This window comes from Phyllostomus discolor, chromosome 4 (assembly GCF_004126475.2).
Source record: "Phyllostomus discolor isolate MPI-MPIP mPhyDis1 chromosome 4, mPhyDis1.pri.v3, whole genome shotgun sequence".
NCBI lineage: Eukaryota > Metazoa > Chordata > Mammalia > Chiroptera > Phyllostomidae > Phyllostomus > Phyllostomus discolor.
Genome location: NC_040906.2, coordinates 112,749,495 through 112,764,417, shown reverse-complemented (window position 1 = coordinate 112,764,417; position 14,923 = coordinate 112,749,495). Strand labels below are relative to the sequence as shown.

The 14,923-nt window shown below is 39.7% G+C and overlaps 1 protein-coding gene across 3 annotated transcripts in view; it reads left to right on the top strand.

Annotated features, from left to right (window-relative positions):
* KIF6 (kinesin family member 6) overlaps positions 1-14,923 on the top strand; it is a 413,362-nt gene that overhangs the window by 215,235 nt on the left and 183,204 nt on the right. For all 3 annotated transcript variants that reach the window (XM_036024067.1, XM_036024068.1, XM_036024066.1), the window contains one exon: positions 649-864. In XM_036024067.1, the coding sequence (XP_035879960.1) occupies positions 649-864 (216 nt within the window). The remainder of the gene's footprint in view (positions 1-648; positions 865-14,923) is intronic.

The following is a 14,923-nucleotide window of genomic DNA, read 5'->3' as shown; positions in this document are numbered from 1 at the left end:
CGGTGAAGGAGAGTGGAATGGAATGATTTTATCACATATCATCAGTACCCATAGTATATCTAAATGGCTACAAAAGATGCATTTTAAAGTGATAATCTAACAAATAATTTACCTGTTTTGAATTCAGTTTTAGACCCAGAATTAGATATTGTAACCAAAGTCTCTTTGAAGGCTTTTGGAATGTGTTCTAACTAAGATGGGGTGCTCTGGCCACCTGGATTGGCTTGGCCCATCTGCCAGCTGGGCCGGTTCTGCTTCTCTCTCTCCACTCCTGAGCCTCCTGGATTAAACTCTTATTTACTCACTGATATATACATAGCTCCATTGCCTACTGCTACTCAGTGTTCATTTTATTTTTATAAACCTTTCATAAAAATTTTAAGGCTTAATTGGTTTAAATTCAGAACAGTTTAAAGACCTTTGGATTTGCTATCTTTTCCTATAAGGGCGCCATGTTGAAAGACCAATAGCCTCCTATCCTGTCCATGACTCTGTCTGTGACTCCAGGAAATGGGAGACTTTCTTTAATCGGTTTTTACCATGTGACAAATAGAAAATATTATTGGGAATATTCATCTTATTTGAAACACTCGTGTTTTGATCATTATAATCTAGCATGAGTCATGAAATCCTTAAGTCAAGTCTCAGATATTCTGGTCAATATGTTAAAGAAGGAAAAGAAGAAAGCTCAGGATGCTCTCCACTTATCTATCATGGATAGAAATGAGTGCAGACACGCACAGAGCTCACCCTTTCCTCCTGGGAACCTGGAAGGTCCAAGGCCGTTGCTGTCCTCAACTCCCACACAGGTCCAGGACTCCACCACTTTAGAGCACCGATCCAGCTTAGTCCAGAGAAAAACAGGTCAGTGATACTTTTTTATAAGTGTAGATTATATAACCTTAAGTAGAAAACATAGACTATCATAAATTATACATCAATATAAAAAATAAAAAATGTAAACAGTTATAATCTTATCATTGTATTATCATTTTTATTATTACTAATATTTCTTGAGGCCTTGTAGTTGAGGCAGCAGCTACAGAAGACCCCAAGTAAAGTTTATCCATCCTCAAAAAAAATTCTAGTATTCCTCATTCTCCATAATGGAATTTATCATAGCAGTTTTTAGTTTTAAATGTGCAAGAATGTAGGCTCTATCCATTTATTTTTAGAATTTTTACCATAAGTATCAAATAAATTAAATATCAGTTTTCAAAATTTAAGACTAAACTAAGAAAACAATGTCTGAATTGCCACAGTGTTCAGAGGCAGAAATGGATGGATCCAGGGCAACAGTATAAAAGTTAACTTTTGAGAAAGGAACAAAGACTTTCCTTTGACGTAGGAGGGAAAGAATAAGGACAGATGTTGCACGGCTGATGTGATGACACAGTGCTTATTTCTGAATTTGAATAAACTATCTGCAGCTACATAACTTAAAAATATTATCCCAGCCTGCTGAGAAGGGCAATAAACAAGCAAAACTTAGTCAGACAGTCTCAGAGGGCTGCACCCACTCACAGGCTCCTTCCCCATTTGTAGCTTTAGAGTGTGTCAGTAGCACAGCTACAGGCCCAGGCCAGAGGCCCAGGTGGATTTGTGTACTTTTCTTTTTCTAGCAGACCAGCCAGGCACAACATGCAGGGATGTGACTGATGCCTTTCTCTTAAAGACACGGAAGAATCTGAACCATGGGATGTACTAGGACAAAGGGGTGAAAAGCTTCTGATTTGGCAACATGGGTTGAAATTTTCTGTATAAACATTGATTGGGATGGGTGAGCTGACATGCATGATTTTCTAAAAGATAGCTTCAGAGTAATTAGAGAATTGCAGTCATTAAGAAAAGTATGTTTTAGTTAATACAGATGAGATTAAGAAGCTTGGATATAGAGTTTGTGATATTATATCCCTTTATCTCTTATAATTTTCAGGTATGCAGGATTAGAATTTGATATCTGTGTACTTTGCATGCTCCCCACCTGAAGTCTAGTTTCCTTCCATTACCATATATTTGACCCCTCTTTATCTTTTAATTCCAAATCTTCTTGCTGTTAATATTTTTTTAGTAACAGCATAGGATAAACTCAAAATCACAGGAAACCAAAAATGCTGTTTTTACCATTTATCATGGTGGCTGTAGACAGGGGAAAGTGATTATTCCTCTCTGTGATTGTGTTCTGTATGGCATTCTTGTAGTCTATTATGGGTAACAGCTGGTTGGAAAAGTAGGAGCCCCTCTGGATTGCTGGATTCATTAGTTATTAGTTTGTTCATTCAACATCTATTTATTGAGTACATACTTCTAGGTATCGTACTACTACTACTTATTATTATTATTTATTATTATTATTATAGCAGCTAAAGCTTACATAACCCTTATATAAGGTACTATTCAAAGTTCTCCACTTGAATTTACTAATCTAATCCTTACCCCATAAGTTCTTGTTTTATCCCATATTACAAATGAGGATGTACATGGAAAACACAATCTCTGACCTCAGAGCACATACAGACTGACAGAGAATAGAGCCTTGAACAGTTCATTACAAATTACACCTCTGTACTATGGAGGGAGCACATGCCAGGGAACCCTACCTCAAGTTAAGACCAGAAAGATGTAGAAAGGGGCATGGGGTGGGAGTGTGGCTGGAATGAATATTGCAAGCAGAACAATGACTTACATGGCTTTCTGGGCATCTGTGTTACAAAGAAGCATTTTAGGAAGCAAAAAGCCAGGTGTTTGGGGTTTGGGGCGTGAGAGGCTGAGAAGAATAGACTGGCAGAGGACACAAATTTTGCATATCTAGTTAGAGGCCATTATAGTATTGTAGTCCAGGTCAAATGGTGGGGATGTCAAGAGAGAGGTAGGGTATTAGAAGCCTTTAGGAGATAGAACAAACAGGACTTGGCTACTCAAGGCTGTGATAGGGGGTGGGGGATAAGAGTGAGGATTGGCCCCAGGCCTTTGGGCGGCTGGTGAGACTGTTCTTGGAGGTAAAGAACAGGGCCTCCCTGGCCCTGTGACAATTGGCATCATTGGCTATAGAGAACATAGCACTGGCATCTCTGCTAAAATGAAAGGTCACAATGAGTACCCACATTAGAACCCAGGCTCATGAGAGAACAAACTCAGTTTACTGGCCTTTTCCAAAGATGCACACCATGTGCCCAAGCAGAAATGGCCTTGGACATCACTGCCCATCCCCTTGCTGTGTGCCAGACCTTCTCTATTCCTATTTTCTCCTGCCCACATCATCTCTATTCTCATAATTATTTTTCCCCACAGCATCTCATAATCTCTCTGCTAACTCATAATTTTAGTCAACTTTTAGTAACTCTTTCCCTCCCTTGATATTGTTATCAAGAAAGAGTATAGTTTTGTTTAGAGAATGAATTAAGTTTACTTGAATAGAAAATCACTGAAAAAATAATGGAAATTGTTTGTAAAGTCCAAGTACATATGAAGTAAAAGAGTTTTGGAGAAAAGCCTTACAGTTGAAAGGATTTTTGAATTGTTTCAACTGTCATTAGATACAGTTCTAGCAATAACTTTTTAAATAGGTGCAGGCTCACAAATGGATTGATAGTGATCTAAGCATTTGGAGGAGGGATTGATGAGGGATTGATTTTATTTTTTTGGCAAAACTACAGATAGGATGAAAATTGCTGTGGAGGGATCAATGCTGCAAAGCAACAGGTAATAGGATAGCTTGTTACAACAGTTAAGATCCTAGGATCTGATTAGGCTTTTATTATTGCATTATTTTATATACAAGAAGCTTGTATACTCTAAACCAAATATAAAAAATTAAGAAACATGTTGTTTTGAATGTGTTTCTGCCTTATGTAGGGGTTGTCCTTTTCTATCCACCATCCCTGGGGCTCTCTTTAATGTAGAAAGCAAGTGTATTTGACTGTCTTCTACTCTGCGACTTGTGAAACTGTCTCCACTTTTAGCTGACCCCCCTTCTCCTCTTTAGTCCCCCTTTATGCTGAAAATGACTCCTTTCAAATTTCTCGTGTTGAAAGAACATGAAACCAAATTCATGGTTCACTAGAGAATCCCACAGAGTCATTGTGCAAGTAGCCCGCCAAAGCAGAGGAAGGTTAAAATAAAGGCTTTGGGGTTTTTGTTGTTGTCTTGGAGGTTAAATGTCTGTTTTGGTTTTATTGAAATAATAGGAGGGACTGTTAAGCTCCGCAGTTTGAAAAGAGTCATAATGTTCTCTTTAAAATAGCAGGAGTTTTATAGTTTGGGTTGTTTTTTGGGGGGGGGGTAGATTTTTTAGTTTGTTGTTGTTGTTTTGTTTTTTGTTTGTTTGGATTATTTTTTCTGTTCCAGTTCTCTGACTGTAAGTTCCAAGTAGGTACCTGGAGCCAGTCAGTGTTTCATATCCCCTGACAACCTACCACACCCATTAACTGCCGGGGATGCTCACAAAACCCACTCATCACAGGGGACATCATTGGCATTTTAAAAGGTGAACTGAAAGCCAGAGCCACAGCTCCAGGCTCCTTTCTCTCACTCCATGAGAATCTATTAAATCTCCATGATGTTCATAGAGGGTCCAAGGGTACGTGTTGTGGGGGGTGCCGAGGCAAACAGAGAAATGGCCTCTGACTCCGGGTGCTTAAATTTAAGTAAAGGAGGTTGGCTTTGTATCCAAAGAGCAGAAAATAAAATAATGAGTGCTATAGGCAGGAACTAGAAGAAATGCTATAAGAATTCAAATGAGAAGAGAAGAATTTTAAGAAGTAAATTTGGAAAAGCATTACTGAGCAAGTGACAAGGAAGTTAGGTCTCACAGGATTGGTTGAATTGGTTATTCAAAGATGGAGCAAAGAACATTCTAAACATTCCAGGTTTAAAGAATATTATGAACGAATATTATGAATAAGGCAAGGAAAAGCATATATAGTTGGCAAGGCTATTTGTTTAGCTGGGGCCTTGGAGAAATACAGGAAGTCAGAAGAAATGAGGCTACAAAAATGAGTGGAAATTGTCAGGATGGTTGCTTCAGGGAATGGGAGTTGAGGGATAGATGGGAACTTTCCCTTTTAACTTTCTATGCTTTCATATTGTTTTAATTTCTTACATTTCTTTATTGAATAAGTAGGGACACATTATGAAAACCCTTGAATACCAGGCCAGGGAATTTTCTTCATTTGGTTGCAAAGAAACCACCAAAGCAGAAAGGGCATGGTGAGAGTTGTGCTCTGTGGAGGTGTTTGTGGAAAAAATCTTTAGGGCATATTGGAGATGAGTAAATGGCTTAGGAAATATCATAATAGTACAAGTTGGGAATGATGGAAACAGAAAAGGCTAGAAGTGTGAAGAGCTGTGCTGGACGGAACCCGGAGCAGTCCTTCATGGCAAAAGGCCAACTCTGTTTCTATTCCTCGTTCCTGGCTATCTGAGCGCTTCCGGCACTGAGGGTGCAGCTGAGGCACAGGCAGGAGAACAGGAGCTGCTGCTTCTCTGGGACACTGCTTTAAACCTGGAGTCGATTCCTTATGTTTGCCTTGCTCTTGCTCCAAGGATTGCTCTCTAGAACAAAGCTACTATTACAAAGGCATAATATACCCAATCCTCCACAAAGTTGAAAAGAAAAGTTCAAAGAGCACTTGATGGGGGCAAAATTAACCCATAAAACAACCAGAGAAAAAGACGAGAAATTAGACTTTCTAACATCCTTTCCAGTTTGCTTTGTGTTAGGCTTCATCTCTCATGATCAGTCTTACCCTCTTTTTTTGGAACTGACCACACTCTTCATCTTTGCATTTTCCCATAAATGCAATTAAAGAAGTAGTCAGTAAATGGATCATTGCCTTCTCTCTGGCACCATGGCCAGTCCCACTTCTGAAGAGCACAGTACTGACCAGTTAATTATCGAAGGTTTGCTCTAAGTGTTCCCTCTTTACATCCCTTCTATTTAAAGTGTCTGCAAATTAGATGAAACAAATAAATGATGAGAGACAGACAGAGAATGAGAGGACAGGCCTCTGTTTTTAAAATCAAGGCTCGTACTCATTTCTAAATGTTTGTTTTATTTGCTAATCTTTGTGATTCCAACAAGGTCTTTAAACCTAAAAAGTAAGCAAACAAAAAGAAGTCAAAGTGTTTTCTAAGGGAAAGTGGCATGGCCTCAGATGGGACTCAACTTCTGACACTTAGATTCAGCAGACACCCATGAGCACCTATGTGCCCTACCTGTCTCACATAGAAGTCACCATCAATGAGCACCTCAGAAATTTTTAACGCAGTGAGGGAGATAAGTAAATTGATAAAGCCATCTTTCAGTATAACGAATGCTCAAGAAAAAGGGCCTGAATAGTTGAAGGTTCCTGAAAAACCATAGTCCAGTCAGCCATCCATTCTGTACTTTTGGAGAAAACAGTATGGTCAGGAAGGGGAACACAGATTCCAATTTGGGGAGGATTCAAAGAATTAAAGGTATCAAAGAGGCAGAAAGTACTTGGTGAAGTGGATATCTATTTCCTATGGACATTATAGTTGTGTATTGAAATTGGTGGTTTATATAGATAAAGGGAAACCATGAACCTGGAACTCAAGTGCTCAGTGAAATGACTTAGAAAAAAAGATCTGTTGATGACAGTGAAGAGGAAATGGAAGAGGAAGACTTAGCCAGATAGAATGAGCCTAGAAAGGTAAAAGGTTTGCATGTATGTGCTGTATGCTTGTGTGTTTATTTTCATCAACATGAACAAGTATTGTTCTAGAATCACAGAAGAAAACAGGTAAGATACAAGCCAACATCCCAGTTTCCCCGCCCTGTTGTAGGAGAATCATATTCTGGGATAATGCCATTTTTCTCACCTTATCCTGAAGTTTGGCATAAAAGGCTGTATTTTTATATAGTTGTATCCAAAAAGTATATTGGATATTGTCTGCTCAAGCAAATTCATGCTTCAAATAAGAGTGATACCCTCAAACCAGAAATTGCTGAGAGTAGGCACTCAGGTCTGGTAGAGCACCCTAACCAAACAATTGTGGAAGACCAACAGCCCAAAGCAACTTACTTGTATACAATAGAACAGAAAAGTTAATGATGGTCCTGGGAATGGGGTCCTATCTTTTGGCCCTGGGATAAAGGATCATCAATACAAACATTGTTGTCAGAACACAGGTAACTTTCATTTTAGTAAACACTGCATTCAAAAATTAATTCTTCAGTTGATTATTTTTAGGCTCAGGTTTTATTTTCACATGTAAAGATATTTTGGGTTCCCTAGGAAGCAGTCTGAGCTACATATATATGAGGAAGGACCCTTGGGACCAACGCCTGTGAAGTGAGAGCAGGAGCTGGCTGGCAGAGGGGAAGCTGAGCTGTGCTGCAGTCCTGTCAAGAGCTTCAGGGGCTCTGGAGCTGAGCGGGTTTTCAGAACCCTCCCTAGTGGAAGCAAGGGGACAGGCCGTTCTACCTTCATGATGTTCAGTCATTGGATATGGGCCTACCTCTGGCAGGAAGCATGGCTGTAAACGGGGGATATTTTTTTCAACTAAGAAAACCCTGAAATAGGAAAACCCTGAAGGCTATCTGTTAATGTACTTCCAACAACTGGAGGAATGTTTTTTCTTTTCTTCTTTTTTTTTACCTTAAATTTTATTTCTCTCACTCTCACCATGCACCTCTGTCAATCACCAGTCTGTTCTCTGTATCTATCAGCTTGTTTTTTTTTTTTTAGAATCCATGTATGAAAGATAGTATATGGTATTTGTCTTCTTCTGTCTGACTTATTTTACTTAGAATAATACCCTTAAGGTCCGTTCACATTGTTACAAATGGCAATATTCTATTCTTTTTATGGCTGAGTAATATTCCATTGTGTCTGTGTATATCATAATTTCTTTACCCATTCATTCATCAGTGGGCACTTAGGTTGTTTCCATGTTTTGGCCATTGTAATTTTATTGTAAATAATGCTGCAATGAACACAGGGGTGCAGATATCCTTCTGAGTTAGTGTTTTTGTTTTCTTTAGATAAATACCTGTAAGTGGAACTGCTAAATCATATGATAGTTCTATTTTCAACTTTTTTGGGGGAACATTTATACCATTTTCCACATTGGCTGCGGCATTTACATTTCTACCATCAGTGCACAAGAGTTCCTTTTTGTTTACATCCTCACTAACACTTCTTATTATCCTCACCAACACCAGAAGTGTTCTTTACATCCTCAGCAGAAGTGTTGATGAGGATGGAAAGAATAACAGCCATTCTGACAGAAGTGAGGCAATACCTCACTATGGATTTAATTTGTATTTGTCTGACGATTAGTGATGTTGAACATCTTTTCATATGTCTGTTATCCATGTGTATGTTTTCTTTGGAAAATGTCCATTCAGATCGTCTGCCCATTCTTAAATTGGTTTGTTTGTTTGTTTTTTTGTTATTGAGTTGTATGAGTTATTTATGTATTTTGGTTATAGTTCCTCAGATATATGATTTGAAAACATTTTCTTCCATTTAATAGGTTGCCTTTTCATTTCATTGATGGCTTTCTCTGCTGTGCAGAAGCTTTTTCATTTGATGTAGTCCCACTTGTTTATTTTTAATTTTATTGTCTTTGCTTTTGGTGTCAGATTCAACAAACCACTGCCAAGACCTATGTCTTGGAGATTACTGCTTATCTTTTCTTCTAGGAGTTTCTTGATTTCAGGTCATATGTTCAAGTGTTTAAATTCATTTTGAGTTAGTTTTTATGTATGGTATAAAACAGTAGTTGAGATTTATTTATTTTGATGTGACTGCCCAGTGTTTCCAACGCCATTTTATTGAAAGACCACCCTTTCCTGCATTGTATATTCTTGGCTCCTTTACTGTAAAGTAATTGACCATGTATGCATGGATTTATTTCTGGCCTCTCAGTTCTGTTCCATTCTATATTAGATCTATATATTTAATTTCAGTGCCAATGTCATACTTTTTTAAATATAGTTTTTTTAAACATGAGCATTGCTATTTTATTTTTTTAAGATTTTATTTCTTTATTTTTAGAGAGGGAAGGGAGGGAGAAAGAGAGAGAGAGAGAGAAACATCAATGTGTGGTTGCTGGGGGCCGTGGCCTGCAACCCAGGTATGTGGCCTGACTGGGAATTGAACCTGTGACACTTAAATATAGTTTGAAATCAAGAAATGGGATGCTTTCAGATTTGTCCCTTTTTCTCAAGATTTCTTTGACTATTTGGGTTTTTTCTTTTGATTCCATAAAAGTTTTAGGATTATTTTATTTCTTTGAAAAATGCTATTGGAATTTTGATAGGGATTACATTGAATCTAAGATCGCTTTGGGTAATATGGCAGTATAACAACATTGATTCTTCTAATACATGAAATATCTTTTCATTTATTGTGTCTTTTTCTTTTTTTAAAAGATTTATTTATTTATTTTTAGAGAGGGGAGGGAGGGGGAAAGAGACAGAGAAAGAGAAACATCAATGTGCAGTTGCTGGGGGCCGTGGCCTGCAGCCCAGGCATGTGCCCTGACTGGGAATCAAACCTGCGATACTTTGGTTCACAACCCAAGCTCAACCCACTGAGCTATGCCAGCCAGGTATTTGTGTCTTTTTCCATTTCTTTCATTAATGTAGAAATATATAGACTTTTACCTCCTTGGTTAAATTTATTCCTCCTTATGTTATTCTTGAAGTACTTGATTCTTGAAGGGGTATCTAGATGGCATATCCCCCACAACATCCAAAATACCAATGTAGTCCTAATTTAACTGAATTATTTAGCTTTATTGCCCATAATGTAATTCTATAGTAAAATGACTCATAAAGCTGAATAAATAAAGGAATTGTGTAGTCACTACTTTTAGCATTATTTTCATGACAAAATATATTCTGCATTCCTGCTTGAGATGCCAAAAACACATGCCCTCTCACTCTGGCAGCAGAGAAAGCAGAGAAACAGCAGGCCCTCTCTCTCTCTATCTCATACACACAAACACAGATACATGTGCATACATGGACACGTGCACATACACATGCAGAGTCTTCTCCAGACTTGGGCAATGAGATATTACTCTTTCACCAATTATATGTTTAACCTCTAGAACATGTGAAGCACTGTGCCATTCTAGATGAGATAGAGAATGTAAACATTCTATAACAGAGGCTCTGGGAAACATGAAGCTCTATCGTTAGCTACAAAAGCAGTGGCTACTATTAATTCATTTAATAAACATTGTGCTAAGTGTTGTAAATTAAAAGGTGGATGAGACCCAGTACCTGTAGAGGGTTTACAGTCTGGAAGAAGATCCATGATGAACATGCAGAGAGGATATCACAAGACATGGAAGAGGAATGGTCAACTTTCCCTGGGTAGGTTTAGGAAAACCTGGATGGAAGAGGTGGTACTTAAACAAAACCTTCAAAGCACAATCACATCTATGGTTGGCAGAATGAATAGAAGAGGGAAGAAAAGGACAGAGCACTGTGGCCTAGGAAACATCTCAAACAAAAGCATGGACTTGTAGAACACGTGGTGTTTGTGAGGTTTCACGCATTTGGTTTGGATGGATTGTAGGGCTTGTGTGGATACAATGGTGTTTAGCAAGAAATAAAGCTGAAGGGAGATCAGCTCGTGAAAAGCTTAAAAGCCATGCTTTCAAATTTAGAACTTTATTTTCTTGGCAGTGGGGAGCCATTATGGCTTTGTAATTGGAGAGTAACATGGTCAGATTTCTGTTAAAGTAAGATCACTGAGAGCAACATGCTGATAAATCGGAAACTGGAAGGAAGGTAAGCAGGCTTTTGTCATAGCACTCGAGGTAAGAAATTATCAGGGCCTGAATCAAACCAGCCACAGTAGGGATTGAGAAGAGAAGAAAAACTTAGGGTACACATAGGAAGGAGAACTGGTTTGCAGCTGATTAGAATGGAGGTGAGATGAACAATCTAGAATGATTCCCAGCTGTCTGAGTGGATATGGTGCCATTTACCATGGCAGTGAATATGTAAAGAGGAACAGGTTTGGAGGGAGAGTTTATTGGTTTAATTATAGATATGTTGAGAATGAGTATGAGAGGATAACATCTAAGCTAATAAATATATAGCTTTAGTGCTCAAGGCAAGAAGTTAATTAGATATAGGACATGGACTTATAGCCATGAGAGTGGATAAGGTGGCTGAAAGAGGTAGGTAACAAGGATAAAGACGGGAAAAAAGGGCCAATGGGTGAACACTTAGGATCCCCAGTATTAATGAGTAGCCTGAAGCAGAAGAACCAGTAAAGAATAGGACAGGCAATAGAGAAAGTTGAGAGAGGGTGACATCTCAGAAACCAGGCTAGAGATTGAGTTTCAAGGGGATGGGTGTGGTTAATAGTATTGAATGTTGCAAAAATAGTCAAGTTAGATGAGGACTACAAAGGCTATTGGATTTGGATGGTTAGCGATCACCAACCTTTACCCAAGCAACTTCAAAGAGTGTGGAGGCAGAGAGCTCACTGTACCAGATTGAAGAGTAGGAGTAAGGAAATGAGCCAGGAATGGTAACACAGATCATTGGAAGTTAAGGAATTTTGAGGGTAGGCTTGTTAAGTGGAGTTTCTCTGTGGATGTTGAAATCATTCAGGATATTGGCAGGAAATAGATTGGAAAAGAAAACTGTTAGCCAGGAAGGAGCCCAAGTCTACTGGCAATACCTGAGAAGTCGGGGGAGGTTGTTCGCTCATTGGACGAGCATATAACAAGTATCCTTAAATTTCAGCATCAGAGAGCATGGGTAGTGGGACTAAATAGCACAAATCTCAAAGGACAAAGATTTTTGGCCTTGACGTTAAAAAGTAGTGATTTTGAAATGGTACTGGTGAGTCAGAAGGCAACTGTTTCTGGCCCTTCTGGTGTTCACATTGTAGCAGAATGAACATCCTCCACTTGAGAGGGCTCCAGAAGAGGCAGTTTGTCCTTGAGGGGAAGTCAGATTTCTGTGAGAAGAAAGAGCTGCAGGGGGTGTTCCCTGGAAATCTTGAGCATGTGGCAGGGTTTAATAAGCAATGGAATGCAGGGTCCAGAGAGTAGAGCAGGACAGGTTCTGTGGGAGGCCAGCAGTGCTGGAGGAGTGGGTGGGATGAGACCAAGGTAAGGCAAGGAGGTCAAGAATAATATGCGAGGTGACAGTTGCCTGGTAAGAAAGATGACAAATAAAAGTCCTGGTGAGATTGATTATTCTGGGGCTGTGGCCTGGTAAGTGTAGCAGACTCCAGCTCTTACTGCTTTTTACATGGGATTCTTCTGAGGATTTTCTTTGAAGTGCACTCACCCTGGAATGTAGCTGGGGGAGAGCAGCCTCTGGAGTGCTGCTCTCCCAGTGAAATCACAGGGCATGTGATGTTAGGGTGAATGTATAGCATGGAAATGTTTGGAAAGGCTTTGGAGGATCTCTCTCAGTTAGCATTCTTCCCACATCATGTGAGGCATTGGTGTATGGCCCCACCTGCTCTGCTGTTGATGAGTCCTAGTGGATTCCAGCAGCAGCAGCAGCTGCTGCTGCTCCTTGAGGACTGGGGGCATCGATCTGGGGGCTGTTCTTGCATCAGTAGCAGTAATTTTGTGGCTTTGTAGAAATGAGTCATTCCTAAGCCTGATATTTATAAATTTAGTATTGTATTTCCTAAATTGCAAGCCCCTAAGTATGTCTTCACTGTTCGGTGGCCTCCTCAGAGCCCCCTCTGGAGGTAACACAGAGACACTAAAGCAGGAGAAATAGAATTGAATCACGTAGATGCTTTTTCTGGTCTGTTTTATTTGGGTCAAGCACGGAGCTGAGAATCCTTAAAGCTTCTATCTGACAATTTTAGCTGTTACTTCCCGCAGCCATAATATAATCAGACTTCACCCTGCAATGAGAGGCAATAATTGCAGTAGCTGCATCATTTGCCTTCACCCTGGAGTGTGAGAATTCCATCAGAACTGCCTTGTTCAAATATGATTTTCTGGGATTTATACCAACAAAGATGAAAATGGTTTCTGTCAGTGTGTTCAGTAGGAAATGTATTTTGGGAACATGATAGACGAACCCTGACTTTCATTGTAGCAGAAGACATGATCTTTGTAAAACATCTATCAACTGCTCTGACAACGCAAGCCAGAATTTCCCACTGTGTTCCCACTACAGTTAGGCTTAGCTGGTCTTCATGTTTATGATTATGTTCTTAATATTTACTGCAGTCAGTGCATATGTTGAGGGAGGAGACGCCAGTGTGACAAAAAAGGTCACCTTGGAAGCAATGCACCTTTCTCCACTGTACACAAGTGAGGCTGGATTTTTATTAGAACCTCAGTCATTGTTTGACAAGCCCTTTGTCTCCCATTGCTCTGCCTTGCAGCCTCCCCCAGCCAGAAGGCTTTGCTCAGAAATGTCACTTCCCCGGCTTCCTGCCTTTCAGGCTGATCTCTGTCTTCATCTCATTCCCTCATTTCTTGTTATGTTTCTGAGAATCTGTTAATTTGCTTTTGGTTATTCTGCTTCATTTTAGTGAACAGAGATTTCTTGGGAATCCTGCAGCACCCCATTTTCTGACATCTTGAACCTCATTAAGCTGTGATGTACTGAGCAATGTCCTGAAAATCAGAAAAGAAGGATGCCTTCTGGCTGCTACTACCAGACTTAGAAATAAAAACAGAGGATAGATACTAGGGTCAATTTTTTAAATTATATTTTATTGATTATACTATTACAGATGTCCCAATATTTCCCCCTTTTCCCCTCTCCACCCAGCACTCCCACTACCTCACCCAATCCCCACACCACTGGTCATGTCCATGGGTCATGCATATAAGTTCTTTGGCTTCTCCATTTCCTATACTGTAATTTATATCCCCGTAGCTATTCTGTAACTACCTATTTGTACTTCTCTCTTTATCTTTAACATTTGGCATTTTGATTATGATGTGTCTTGGAGTGGGCATCTTTGCATCCATCTTATTTAGGACTCTCTGTGCTTCCTGGACTCCCATGTCTATTTCCTTCACCACATTAGGGAATTTTTCTTTCACTATTTTTTCGAATAGATGTCCAATTTCTTGCTCTTTCTCTTCTTCTTCTGGTACCCCTATCATGGGAATATTGGACCTCTTAAACTTGTCCCAGAGGCTGTTTACATTAGCCTAGCTTTTTTGGATTCTTTTTTCTTCCTTTTGTTCCTCAAAGTTGTTTTATGCTTCCTTATTTTCCAAATCATTGATTTGATTCTCAGCTTCATCCACTCTACTGTTACTACTCTGTATATTATTCTTTATTTCAATTAGTGTATCCTCCATTTCTGACTGGATCTTTTTTATGCTGATGAGGTCCTCATTAAGTTCCTTGAGCATGCTTATAATCAGTGTTTTGGACTCTGCAACTATTTGATTGTTTATCTCCATTTTGTTCACTTCTTTTTCTGGAGTTTTGATCTGTTCTTTCATCTGGGTCATGTTCCTTTGCCTACTTATTTTGGCAGCCTCTCCTTTTTTGTTTCTATGTACTAAGTAGAGCTGCTATGACTTCTGTTCTTGATAGCATGGCCTAATGTAATAGGTGTCCTGTAGGGTTCAGTGGCACAGCCTCCTCTATCACCCAAGCTGAGTATTTGAAGTTCACCCTTTGGTGGGCTGAGTACACCCTCCCCTTGTAGTTGAGCCTTGATTGCTGTTGGCAAGTCAATGGGAGGGATTTACCCAGGCCAGTCAGCTGCAAGGACTGGCTGTGACCACTGACCACCAGCCTCTGCCCTCTGTGGAAAATCATCTGTGCAAGGGGTGCATGTTGTTCCAACGTGATCTGTAGCTGCCTGCTGGGTGTGTAGGCTCTGGGGTTTCCCAGGTGGTACAGGCCAAGGTCAGCCCCCACCTGTGTTCTGCCCAGGGCCACCCTCCATGAGCTATAAAGCAGTCTGAGGTGGCTGCT